Source organism: Pygoscelis adeliae, unplaced genomic scaffold (assembly GCF_000699105.1).
Source record: "Pygoscelis adeliae isolate BGI_AS28 unplaced genomic scaffold, ASM69910v1 Scaffold172, whole genome shotgun sequence".
Classification (NCBI taxonomy): domain Eukaryota; kingdom Metazoa; phylum Chordata; class Aves; order Sphenisciformes; family Spheniscidae; genus Pygoscelis; species Pygoscelis adeliae.
In genome coordinates this window covers 442,656-455,722 of record NW_008824338.1, presented here as the reverse complement: position 1 = coordinate 455,722, position 13,067 = coordinate 442,656, and the positions used below count along the sequence as shown (strand labels likewise).

The 13,067-nt window shown below is 38.1% G+C and overlaps 1 protein-coding gene across 1 annotated transcript; it reads left to right on the top strand.

The window, feature by feature from the left end:
• Nucleotides 1-668: 668 nt before the first annotated feature.
• TMEM244 (transmembrane protein 244) lies at nucleotides 669-7,155 on the top strand. The gene is made up of 5 exons (XM_009319036.1): nucleotides 669-727; nucleotides 1,296-1,369; nucleotides 4,215-4,340; nucleotides 6,135-6,179; nucleotides 7,061-7,155. Exons 1-5 carry the CDS (start codon nucleotides 669-671, stop codon nucleotides 7,153-7,155), a joined length of 399 nt encoding a protein of 132 aa, XP_009317311.1.
• The last annotated feature ends 5,912 nt before the right edge of the window (nucleotides 7,156-13,067 follow it).

Genomic DNA, 13,067 nt, shown 5'->3' with positions numbered 1-13,067 from the left:
GTTGCTTTATGAAGCTTGCATTTTTTAGGGGTATTTTTTCAATTTGGAGTTGGAATTTATTTATAATTAATTCACAAAAACTGAACTTTGAAAAATATGTAACAGATATCCCTCGTTACTCATTTAAGTTGTCTACATCCTCACCTTTGGAAGTAAGCACTAGGGTGATGTTTTCTAGAGGCTGGGAAACATAACAGTTACTGCTTTACAATTTTGTACATTTTTATTTGTATACAGTTTCAACATACTTACAAGGATGGCATTTCTTTTAAGTTAAAAATTAGGCTTAGGTAAGCATCTGGATGATCTTAAACTCTCAAGGCCTCCTGTGTAATAAGTATCAAGAAATGTGCTTCTCAGTCTCTGAACACTTATAAATTCAATAAGCAGTTGGTATACAGTAAAATAAAAAACAAAGAACTGTGCATTGTAACCACACATTAGGAGCCGAAATGTACCAAAGAGCTTTTAACAACTTTTATGTAATTGGCAACAGCAAAAATTCTGTCTAAATATTTTATTTTCTAAATGCGTGTGTGGGTTCCACATTATGATTGATAGTAATCTGGAATGATTTTCTGACAATTATGTACCTAATGTAAACATGGCATTAGGTTTTACTGTCTTTTTCCCTTTTGCAGGTTGTTCTGGTGAACCTGTTGATATGCATGGTAGTTTTCTACACTGTGTACTACGTGGTCCTATCTGTGTGCTTCGCAGTATTCAAGTAAGATTTCCTTGTCTTTAGCGTAATATGATGGCATACGACAACTGGATATAATGGGTAGAGCTATGACTCTATAGAGGAGGCATCCAGACTGGAGGCATCCAGTCCCAGTTATTCTGTGAACACATTTTTCAAATTCAGTTGAGTTGTTGGACATGAACCTTTGTTCAAGTGCACAAATCGGCAAATGGAGACTCAAAACTAACATACAACGCTGGTTCTAATCTACTTCCTTGCACTTGCACCATGTAAATAAGTGAACGTAAGAGAAAAGATGACATGAAAAAAGGAAAGGAAAGATTTTTACAGTCAATAAAAAAGACAAATTATATTCCCTTAGGAAGTTATTGATTAGCATGCGTAGTGCCAGACATGTCTTAAATACAAGCGGAGATCGTGGACACTGTGTGCAAGGGCAAGACCACAACATGCAATGGAACATAGAGAGCTTCTAAAAACCCAGAGTATTCCATTTGAAATTGTATTTAAAAGCACCCATAATATGTCATATAATCACTAAGGCTTTATTGAAAATCTCTGGTTATACTTGTTCATTCTATTTCCACAGGATTAAAATGTTGGATGGTTTGGCACCTTTTGATTTTAAGACAAATCCCTCATGGATTAACCCATATTATTTAGGTAACTGAAGTTTGTTTCTCTTTTTTTTCCCAGCCAAGAAAATAGATTATATCTGGATGTAACCTTGTGTTCCTTATGGACAGTATTTTAAAGCTGTTTTAGTAATACTAATGGTTTCTGTATTTTAACTACACTGCATTTAAATGCTTATTCGTCTTCCCTGCACTTCTCATTTCTGTATTGCTACTCATCATTCAAGTGATTGTGAGGCTTTTCCTCAAGTTGTTCTTCTGATCTTGCATCGTCTGAAGAAAACGTGCTGCTTTGGCAGGATGCTTCATTTTCATTGCAGAACAATTACCTATTCTCTGTAAAGTTCCTCTGCAAAGTTGTTAAATTTATTCTTCATACTGCAGTGAGTTTCTTATGAACCATATCAGATCCAGAGCTGAATAACAGGTCACATTCAACTACTGGAAATCTTGCTTTGGTAATGCCTGAATACAGTGGGCATCAAAATTTCAGCGTGATTATGGCTCAAGCCCTAAACATATCTTTATATAACCTAAAACAAATTTCTGCAATTTTGTCTGAAGCTTTCAAAATATATTCTCTTTCCTAAACTGTCATTCCTAAAAAATTACATGCATACATGCATTTTACCTGATTTGTAATCCATTTTACAAAGGCAAACCACATAATCTGTCAGTAAAGTAAGTAAAGCTCAAAATAAATTGTTTAGTTCATCAGGTTAAAAAGAGTAATAAAAATTCATGGATATTCGTACAGTGTCAATAATGATTTCAGATTAAAAAAAGCATTTCTGTTGTAGCAATGGAAAATAAAATTAAATCATATTCCATTAGAATTACTTTTCAGGGCCCTAATGTAATTACTGTATCTCGATATGATTTTTTTTCCCAAAAAATTTTATTAGCTAGTTTGATGCAGCATGTTTATATGCCAAAGACAGCAACTATATCATGCAACCGGTTAGTATTCCATCCCCCTTTCTGTCCACGGGATGAAATAACATGGATGAAATAGCAAAACACAACAGGATCTGTTTAAAGTCTGTGGGCACAGAAACAGAATGAAGCTCTCTGAATGATGTTGCAAATGAAAATTAGTTTACTGAAGGGTCTCACTCATGCCTGTTAAAAACAGAATTATGTCTTTAAAAGATGATAACCTCAAAATAAAAATGGAAGTAGCTCAGAACTGAGGTATCATTACTGGACCAGTTTCGTAAAAAAGTTTGCAGAGCTTCTGTCTACACTAAGCATACTTTCTAAATTATAAAATTATTGGCAAAATTTAAAGGGATACTAGCATCATGAACTATAATAAACTAAAAACCCTAAAATGCATTTTCAAACATTAAATTTTTTGAAGTGTTATTTCCTAGTTTCCTAGGAAATATGCTGTTTTCCGGTTATCTTCTTCTTATTTTTTACATTTTTCAAACTGCTGGGTGAAAGATCCATATTACAGTAGGAACGAATTGACCCTATAAAGAAAAGAATAAAATTGAAAGGCACGAGATGCTGCCAAATGTATAAATTAAATACAGTGAAAGAAAATGATGGTCTCTACTCTCAGCTACAGTAATCTTAGGTATTATGTTACAGCAATAGTAAAAAAATAAATAATTCCATTAAAAACATGACTTTTGTATGCCTGTGTACTTAAAAAGAAGAATAAAATACATTTAGATGGAAAATTATATTAATTACAATTGCACAATTATGGCCTGTGGTATGGGAATTCAGGACTACAGCTAGAAGAGACGTCACACATTTTCCATTCAGCCCCCTGCTATCCCAGGTAGCCACCGAGCATAAAGTCAGACTTCACCCTAAAGGTGATTATTTTTGATCCCATTACACGTCATAGCAAGTGAACGAGCTGAAAGCTAAGCACCACTCCATTGCTGTGTCGAAGAATACAGCTCATCAAATACCAGATGAGGTTCCTCAACCTTCCCAGCGTAGCTGCTCCGTGCCTTCCAGATGGTTTTCCTGCCCACGGGGGAGGCACAGCTTGCCCGTGCCATTGCTTTTGCAGAGCTGTGCCCCGCGTCAGGGGAGGTGGTCAGCACAGGCTGGTGGCAGGGCATGGCTGGGCACGCTCCAGAGAAAGCACCACTTCATCACCAAGAGAAGGAATTTTCTTGGTCAGATAGCTTTAACAGTCTCTTTTGGCAGCATAGTTTAGCTGTTATCGCTTTGCTGGTAATCCCCACTCATGGTTTAACACAACGCAGAGCTAGCTGCTGAATGTCGGGCATGGCGAGTGCATGGCAGCTGTGTCAGCCTTGCTATCGGCACTGAGAAAAGCCAGGCTCCTGGTTGTATGTACCATGAGACCCATACGGACGGATGGCCTCTGCTCACCTTGTAGGCTCTCTGCTCTATCTCCCCTTGCATGTCTTGTCTTTAAATTGTTCTGATATATATATATTTTCTGGTATATTTCACATATATATATATGATGCAATGAAGTCAACAGGGAGAAAGCTATGAAGTTCCTTTCCAAACATAACCCGTTAACCACACAATTCTGTTTTGGATGAGAAAAAATCTGATCAATGTCAGTATCAACCAAATCTATTTGGTGCCATATGCAAAGAGTGTGCATGGTCCCTAAGTAAAATTTCCACGCCATTTCTCCTCTAGGCTATACAAACTGGTCATAATCCTGTCACTGGTCATAATCCTGTTAATCCTCATGTTTTGCAAAATTAGGAATGAGCTTTATAATGAAAACATTAGTGTAACATTCAGTCCTGTAAAAAATAATTTGCATAACTATCTCAGACATTTTAACTTCCTATTGCTATCATTTTGAATATAGGAAAAAGCCTTTCAAAACTGTGCTTGAAATACATTCTTTTCATTTACAGTCCTTGTGATATCGTTGGAAATAACCTTCTTCATTTGTGGTCTGCTGTTTGCCCTGGTTGTGGAAGAATGGGTTTGGGATTACGCTGTAACAGTTACTATTATTCATATCATCATAACTTCAGTCGGTAAGTCAGTTTACTGCTAAATATATGCATAGTATCACAAATTGAAGGACCAATCAACTATGATTCATCTACTGTATTACTGGACTAAGATAATCATTTTTCCTTAAGCTAAATAAATATATATCTCTATTTTCCACCCATTTGACTCATGCGTGTATTTAAATCTTGCCATTTAAAACTAAATTCTGGTTTTGTTGCAGAACTTTAAAACACTATTTTCTTATTAAAAATTCAGAGTTTTAGTTCGTAATCTAACAGTTCATATCAAACAAACCCATCTTAGATACAATTTCAGCATCTGGGAGGCGTGTTTTTCTCTAAAACAAGAAATTAATAGTTGTCCATGTCCTGACACTTTAAGATCTACTCATTAACACTTCAGCTCTAGTTCAGAGTAAAAATGAGGCTTGCTTCAGCAAAGCCAATTCAAAGTTTTAAAGTTAGATCATTTGAGCTAAATCTCATTAAGGAAAATAAAGAATTTTACCATCGAAGCATCTTTTTTTTCCTGAAACTCTTCCCCTCAAAGGGAAGAAAAGGAAAAGAATTGGCTGCTGTAAATGAGACTCATCGTCACTTTTTGCCAGTCCCTGGTAACCTGCTCCCTCTTCTCATGCTGTTTAGCAGAATGCTGCTATGGCTGATTAGGAAATATATTTTAACCCCATGCTTGCCAGCGCCCACTTGGGAATTCTTTTCTCCTATAACAATGAGCTTAGTATTGTTACGCTAGAATTTAGAAATAGGAAAAATATCACTGACAAATTAGGACTCCCTCCCTACTACATAATAATTCATCTTCCATTTTCCAATGCTTTGTCCATTTGTCTTTTAGCACTTTATACAGATGGGGATTCCCCAGTTACCATGACAAGTTCAGCCAGAGACCAACAGAGACTTCATCTTAAAAAATTAAGCATAATTTCTCATCTACTGAATTTGATTTCCTGGAATTTAGACTACTGTTATTCCTTGTGAATAACTTTTGTATTTAAATCAAGGAGTTTACAAAAACTACAACAAAACCTGCTTTATATATAATTATACAGGAAGGTATCTTCTATCATTAAATTAGATGATGCATTTTGATGTCCAAACAACCCCAGATTTGTTATTGTTTCTGTCAGATGGCCAACCAAATCTCTGCTGGCTGACTCGGAGCTGCCAGCATGTGCAGTGTGCCTCCCAGCTCACTTTACTACCCTTACAGCCCTGACAGCTTTTTTTTGGGGGGGCAATATTGGGTCGTATAATGGCCCTGCAGTTGATCGTACAGTGGGGATGTGGGTCAGCTCGCGTGAGGCAAGGGCAAGTGCCTGACACAGCAGAGAGCATGCTGTGCGATAGCGCTAGCTTGCAGTGCGCACACCCAGCCTGTCGTTCATGCACTGCATCACCCATTAAACTGAAAATGTCAGGCAGCTTAATTTATTTGCATTGCAGCAGTATGTAGGCATTCTAGCAGGGGATCGGTGTCTCTGTTGTACTAAACTGTGTACAGGTAAGTAATAAAAAAGGCATTTCTTCTGCAGAGAGTCTAAAAGCTCCGTTTAGCACACACTTATTAGGTTTAAGACTTGCCTTCCAGTGGGATCGCTCACCAGGCTAAGCTTAATGGTATGGCCAAGTATCTGAACAATCAGGACCTAAATAGGCATTTGCAATTTCAATAAACGTGAAGTATATAATTTATGAAACATAACTAAGCAGACCTTTGATAACATAATGTAATATTTGCATGTCCCCATCCTTATTGTTTAAAAATTTACATTTCTCCTTTTCTTCTCCTTGCAGTTATGTCTGAATTCCCCCTGATGTTACACTGGTGGCTGGCATTAGGTATAATTACATTCTTTAAAGTTTAAATTGTTAGACTCTGTGTAGAAAATTAGTATTTACAGTATGAATTGTTTCTATTAAATGTCTGCTGTCTCACTAATTTGAGAATTGTCAACATTTAAAGAAGAAATACATGCTTTTCATTTATACTTCTTTTAATGACACAGGTAAGTAACGCTGGGCTAACATTTGCCTTGCCTTAAAAAATCTTCTGTTTTAAGACCAGAATGTACTCAGCTTGTGTTAATCTTGCTAACAAATAGCAGATACACTCATGTTCTTGAAATAAACCATGATTAAGTCCTGACTAATCAAACTATTTCACTTAATTCAGGTGTCAAAAAGACAGTTGTCCAAACTAGTCTTCCTTGGTACCCTTTATAATCAATGGCAAGAAACAGGCACCTTCAGAGGCAATTTTTATAAACACGATGCACAGGTGCTTATGATAGATGAGACAAAACCCAGTCATCACATTTTGTTGAGAGTGAATGGCAAACCTACATTTCTGAATGTTAAATTTTCTGTAAAATTAAAAGCGTAGCTTTGTACTAGAATATATTATCTTGAAAAACACTTAAGGGAAAAGGACTGGCTTCTGTTCTTCTTTCTTGTATGATGGATAATAAGGATTGACAGCTGCAGTAAATTCCTAAATGATGGGGACAGGCAAATAAATTCCCTGTCCTGCAACTGATTTTGCATCAGCAGCTGCTGAGACTGATATCTTTGTAGGTGGTTAAAGCCTTGGGCAAAACATTTAAGTAGGCAGGCCATTTTTAAAAAATTTAAGATAAAAAGAATGTCTGTTTAAAGTTTTATCATAATGTTTATATTCCACTATAAAAATTAATATAAAACAGTCATATATTTTCTTTCAGGATCCGGAGTAATTTCAATGATTTGTGGAGGACAGATTTTGTCATACTGCTTGTTCAAAGACAACTTCATTTACCCAGTTCTAGATGATTTTTGAAAAGGAATATTAGAACTTGCCTTTATATTTATATGAATTCTATGGTTTCATTAACAACATAATTAAAATGAAGTTAACAACTGTCTAATCGTAAAGCTAATATTTAGCTTACCAGACCTCTTGTATCTTACATTTGTTTGCAATGTCAATGTCATCACTTTTAGCTGTTGTATGTAATCACTTCTAGCTTTTGTATGTACATTTTCCACTAAGCAAATGATTAGATACACTGTCTCTTTTAAATAAACCGTAAGGAGGATAAGAGCAATGATGCAACACTCTTGCAAAGTTCTACAAGGAAAAGGAGAAAACAGATTTGAATTTTATGTTTTCAGGGTGCTTGTTAGCTATTGTATTTTATGAAATGCTGGGCCTAATTTAGGCTGGAATCTGAACTCTCACAAGCACTGCAAAACTTTAAAGTCACCCTATCTGGCACAAATCACTGTAGGTTTAAAACGGTCTTTACTGGCAAACCCCTGGCAAAGAAGAATCCGTGGACAGCACATAGTTCTGCATCTCCTCCCATCTTAAAGCTCTCACCTGGAAGCTGCCCAAGACAACAGCAGGCAGACGTACAATCCCCGATGTTTGGTTGACCCCCTTGCTTCCAGGGATGCTACAGACAAATGTTTTCTACAATAGCTTTAGGCTATTCTCTCTTTCGCTAATGATCCATTTATGGTCTGGCTGTGCTGGAAGGAGGAAAGGCAAATGCTACCGACGGCCACTTTTTTACATATCCCTTTCTCTCTCCCCCAGCTGCATGTGGCCAATGGCGAAGTGCGCGTCTATGGGTAGCAGTAATTAAAAAACAACAAACAAACCACAGTAGTGGCTTCAAGTAACTCTTTATCTCTTTAACCATAATAAAGTTGTAACAGCAAAATTGCTAGAAGGCAACTTCATCTTAAATACAATACTAGTGATTGGCCTTCAGCTGCAGTTTGCTTAGAAGAGCAAGACTGGATTGTTGTTTGCACAGGAGTGCTAAATGTTGCATTTGCCTTAATCTTACTCAGCAGATAATGCCTCTGAAGAATCTGTCCCCTGTTGATCTAATCATAGAATCATAGAATAGTTTGGGTTGGAAGGGACCTCTACAGGTCATCTAGTCCAACCCCCCTGCCATGGGCAGGGACATCTTCAACTAGATCAGGTTGCTCAGAGCCCTGTCCAACCTGACCTTGAATGTTTCCAGGGATGGGGCATCCACCACCTCTCTGGGCAACCTGTGCCAGTGTTTCACCACCCTCAGCGTAAAAAATTTCTTCCTTATATCTAGTATCAACCTACCCCCCTTTAGTTTAAAGCCATTCCCCCTTGTCCTGTTGCAACAGGCCCTGCTAAAAAGTTTGTCCCCATCTTTTTTATAAGCCCCCTTTAAGTACTGATAGGCTGCAATAAGGTCTCCCCAGAGCCTTCTCTTCTCTAGGCTGAACAACCCCAACTCTCTCAGCCTTTCTTCATAGGAGAGGTGTTCCATCCCCCTGATCATTTTCGTGGCCCTCATCTAGACCCGCCCCAACAGGTCCGTGTAATCAAACATCTTAAAATTTATTGCAAGTTTTACAATTTTCAATTAAATTTCAATACTGAAAGTACATATATGGTGAGCAGCACATTTCAGAAGACTAAAAGAATGAGCTTGTCTCTCATGAATGACAGATATGTAAGTAATTTTAGAGACAAACCAGGTATGTAAATCCATAGCATTGAATAGGTGTAGACTTTACAAGTTGTTCAGCATAATACGCTGAGTACTGAAGTCAGCAGAGAGAACTCCGGAGAGTGAATTAACTGACCTGCAGTGATCACTGCGTGGTGAACGGTCTGAACCACGGACCATTTTTAGTCTGATGGGTTCGTATCTCCATAAACATTAGTGTGCAGATAACTGACTGGTATTACGTGTTTGAAAGGCATTTGCGCATTTCTTCCAGACTTGTTTCAGTTCAGAACTATAAAAATGGATGGGAAGGATGTACGGTCTAATGTAAATTCATACCTCTTTCCTCATCCTCACACAGTTTGTGTGTGTATGTAGTGTGCCATGTGGCAGAACATGAGTGGATTAGATACAAAGTTAATCCATGGGTGGAACAAGTTTCTATTTTTAACCTGATGGGATTTTCCTCTAGGCGGGTCAGCCCAGCAGCAGCTTGTAGTAGCTCTGTTACCCAGTCTTGACATTTTAAACTTTTGTTTTCTATTTAAAATCTTAAATCACCAGCAAGAGATACCTTCAGACTAATATGAAGAGTGCTTTAGCCCCAGGATTTCACCAAAGCACGTACAACTAGGCCAGTGCTAGAAAAACAATCACAGCAAGACCTCTATCGAGGATTAAGAGCCTTAGCCCAGCTATTAAAGTGTCACTAGCTTTTCGCATTACTTTCAGATATAGAATGATGAGACAATTTCAGCATTATTTATTTAATCTTTTCTGTTACTTTTCTGTTGAGCACCCATGATAAATGTTACACATAATGTTTAAAGTGTAGCAAAGTTCATAGTATACAAATAAATTTTCATCATGTAAGCAATATCAGCTATATCTGTGTGGGCATTACCTGGTTAGAAGCCTTCAGAAGTTATACCTAAAACTATGTGATTTCTATTTGATACACCAAAACAGTACTTTTGAATATGAGAAACCTGGCTATTTCTGGAAAAATAAAAAAGTGATACACCTGAGCAATTTGCACGTGACTAATGGGTAACAGTCAAGACAGGTGGGAAAGAACTGCTGGAGGAAAAGAAGGGCGCTGTGTGTGTTTCACAACAGACCTGCCAAAGACCACAAGAAAAGACCACTACAGAAAGCAGAAGGAAAACTGGTGAAACAGCAACCGGGACCTATGTTTGGAAAAAGGCACAATGAAAGCAAGAAACGAGAAAAAGAAACAGACAAGATCAGTGAACGAAGAAAAAATCCGCAGACTGAACTTGTAGCACTGGGGTCTCACAACATGAGACTTGCATGCCATTTGTATGCCACAATCTGTTTTTCTGCTCATGTATACACGACGTTAGGAAAGGTGGTCGACACATCCATGGTTCTGACTATAATCTGTGACGTTATGCCTGCGGCTCCTGCCCCAGGATTTTCAGAATTCTTTGCTCTCTGACTCAGCCAGGCACAGGAATATTGTCTAACTTAGTTGGTGTGGGCTTGGCGTTAAGTTATTTCACCCCTTGTGATACAGTTTAGTAGTCATGAGTTTGCACAGGTATCAGTGGGGGTGTAGACAGTCTAGAAAACATTACGAGCAGATGGAGACTTTATCCACTTCCAGGCAGAGTTTGCAGGGAAGAAGGTTAGAAGTTGCAAACATTAGGTACAGAAATCAATGGAATGGTACACAAATGACACACCTTAATAATACCATACTTAGAGTAATTTTAAGATTTCTTTCGGAGGCAAGAAACTCCTTTTCGTCATATCCAACCACCTACTGGGAGAGATTATAGTTCTCCTCAATTCAGCCCTCTCTCTAAATGGCTCTGCATTCATTCTTGTTCCAAATGGTGAAGTGTCTTACTTGTAACAAAGAACGTGAGTGAAATGCATTTCTTTGGAGACTCTAAGCATTTATTCCTAGGCTAGTAGCACTGCCTTTGATATAATGTCAAAGTGTAAACCAATTCAAAAAGTTTTTCTGGGACCAACAAACTAACTGAAACATGTAAAAACAACCAAATATCAAACTATGGAGTAGTTTGATACACAGACAACATAATGATTTTTAGTTGGCATTTTCATAAAAATGTAGATTTAAATACTTATAATTTCCTAGTGAAGTAAAGAGCCAGTTATTCTAGCTAAGCGTGTCATTTTTCCACCTCTGTAAATTGCTTGATCAACATTTCCAGCTCTTTTGTATCCAAACTTAAAAAAGCAAGCAAAACAAAACCCTACAGTACTCATCATTTCTGTATTCCTAAAAATACCAACAACTGCTGCACCAATAAATACAGAAAACACAGTATGAATAATACTAGATCACCAGCAACGGGTAGATGAGTCACCTGACTGCACTCTCCTACGTTGGATATTCATGCACAGGATTCCTGTGGCCCATAGTCTCTTGACTAGAAATACTCATCGTGGCCGAGTGAGCTTCGTTAAACTGAGGAAAGATGTGAAAGCCTTACACATTCTTCATTCCATCATCTGGTATGTATGTTGTCACACCATAAAGTTAGATCCTTGTTAATCTCCCCAAGTATTTAAAGCCTTATTTAAATATTTTGTATCTTCCAAATGTGACTTACTTAGAATATTTATTTCTTGGCTTAAGATCCTGTGTAATGATCCATCTGCTCAGTAATGGCTAATACTCTAATCTCTCCTTTTTGTGAGCTAAGCATGGCCCCAGACAGCATGCACTCTCTCATTAGTTGTCAGAGAGGATAAAGGTCTTAGGAACGGTTATAAAATTTGATGATGCAATTAATACCTTTATGATTGGCTTTAAACATTTCAGTGCGAGGCTATGATTTTAAGACGCAGACCCCTGTCCCTACCTCTCCTCTGCTCAGGGAGAATGATATGGATCCCGTCAGAGTCCCTCTTCAGACGCACCAGGGTAATTATGCCTGTGTTGTAGGGCAGGCGTGCTCTGTGATGGCCTTACACCCTACTCCATCCATTCTCCAGTTCAGGGGACCAAATGAATACCTTGCAGTGATCTCCCAGTTCATACACTCAGGTTTCCGCTGCCAACAGGGGTGAAAGAAGGGAAAGATGTGTGCTTGGGTGTCATCCTGACATGTAGTTGTAGCACGGCATTGGCTTGGACTGGGGATTTGGGAAGCGACGCTAGGACACCAACTATGGACAACCAAAATCTGAGGAAAGGCCTTGGCCCCAATCTTTTAAGGTTGCCTACCCCTAGAAAACAGTTGCAATCAAATATAAGGATGATGGTTGAAGCTGGAGTCTGTAAGAAATATGCAAGGTACTTTCAGTCTCTTGCTGTCATTGTCCTAAATCAAAGATAGTCACAGCCTGGCCATTACTGTTCCATATTTTCCAATGAAAATAAATCCTACCCGTGGATTTGCAAAGTGATTTGTAAACAAAGGGTCCACTCCTGCTTCCAACAGCAAAGATCCCATTATCTCTATTGGAGCAATACTCTTGTCAAAGGACCACTTATATGTACCCAGACCCTCTCTCAGAACGATCTTGTCACCAGATTTTCAGCAGCAAAAGAAGTGTTTAAATAAAACATGGGTGATGGCAAAATGCTCAAATACATCAAGAATTACCAAGTTCCTAGCAGTCTTCAGACAACTTTGCACTGAAATTACATCTACATCAGTAGCTTTCAAAATACACTGAAAAAGTGCTTCGATTCACTTCGTAAACCTTGATGGGGGCCCACACACAGATGTACCTTTAAAAAGGACAAAAAAGATCAATGTGTTTGACATCTTGTACGGTATTAATTGAAAAAAATTGTAGACATTAGCCAAATTACATGAGCAAATTCAACAGCGAATCATGTTTACATTAATTTGAATTTAGCATTTTAAATTAATCCGGATTCTAAGGAATTGTTTTAACACTTCTTCACTGGAAAATTATAGCGAATCCTACAAAAGTGGGGGGCGTTCCTTAGTATGCTCCCAGGAGAGAGAAGGGCAGGCAGTGAGTGGCAAAGGCGGAGGGAAGAGGGTGTTTCAAGAATGTAGCTGCTTCAATACCCAGGAAGAATGAAAGAGAACTTACAGGATATGAACCAACTTACCTAGCTGGGAGCAATTTTCCATTCTAATGGGAGATGTGCTGGTAACTAGGTCCTGGCAAAATTTTTCAGTAAATCATTGATACACAAAAGTTCATTTTAAGACAGCCAAAACCATCTGTGACCTCAGTTAACTGAGTTTTGCTTGAAAGAGGA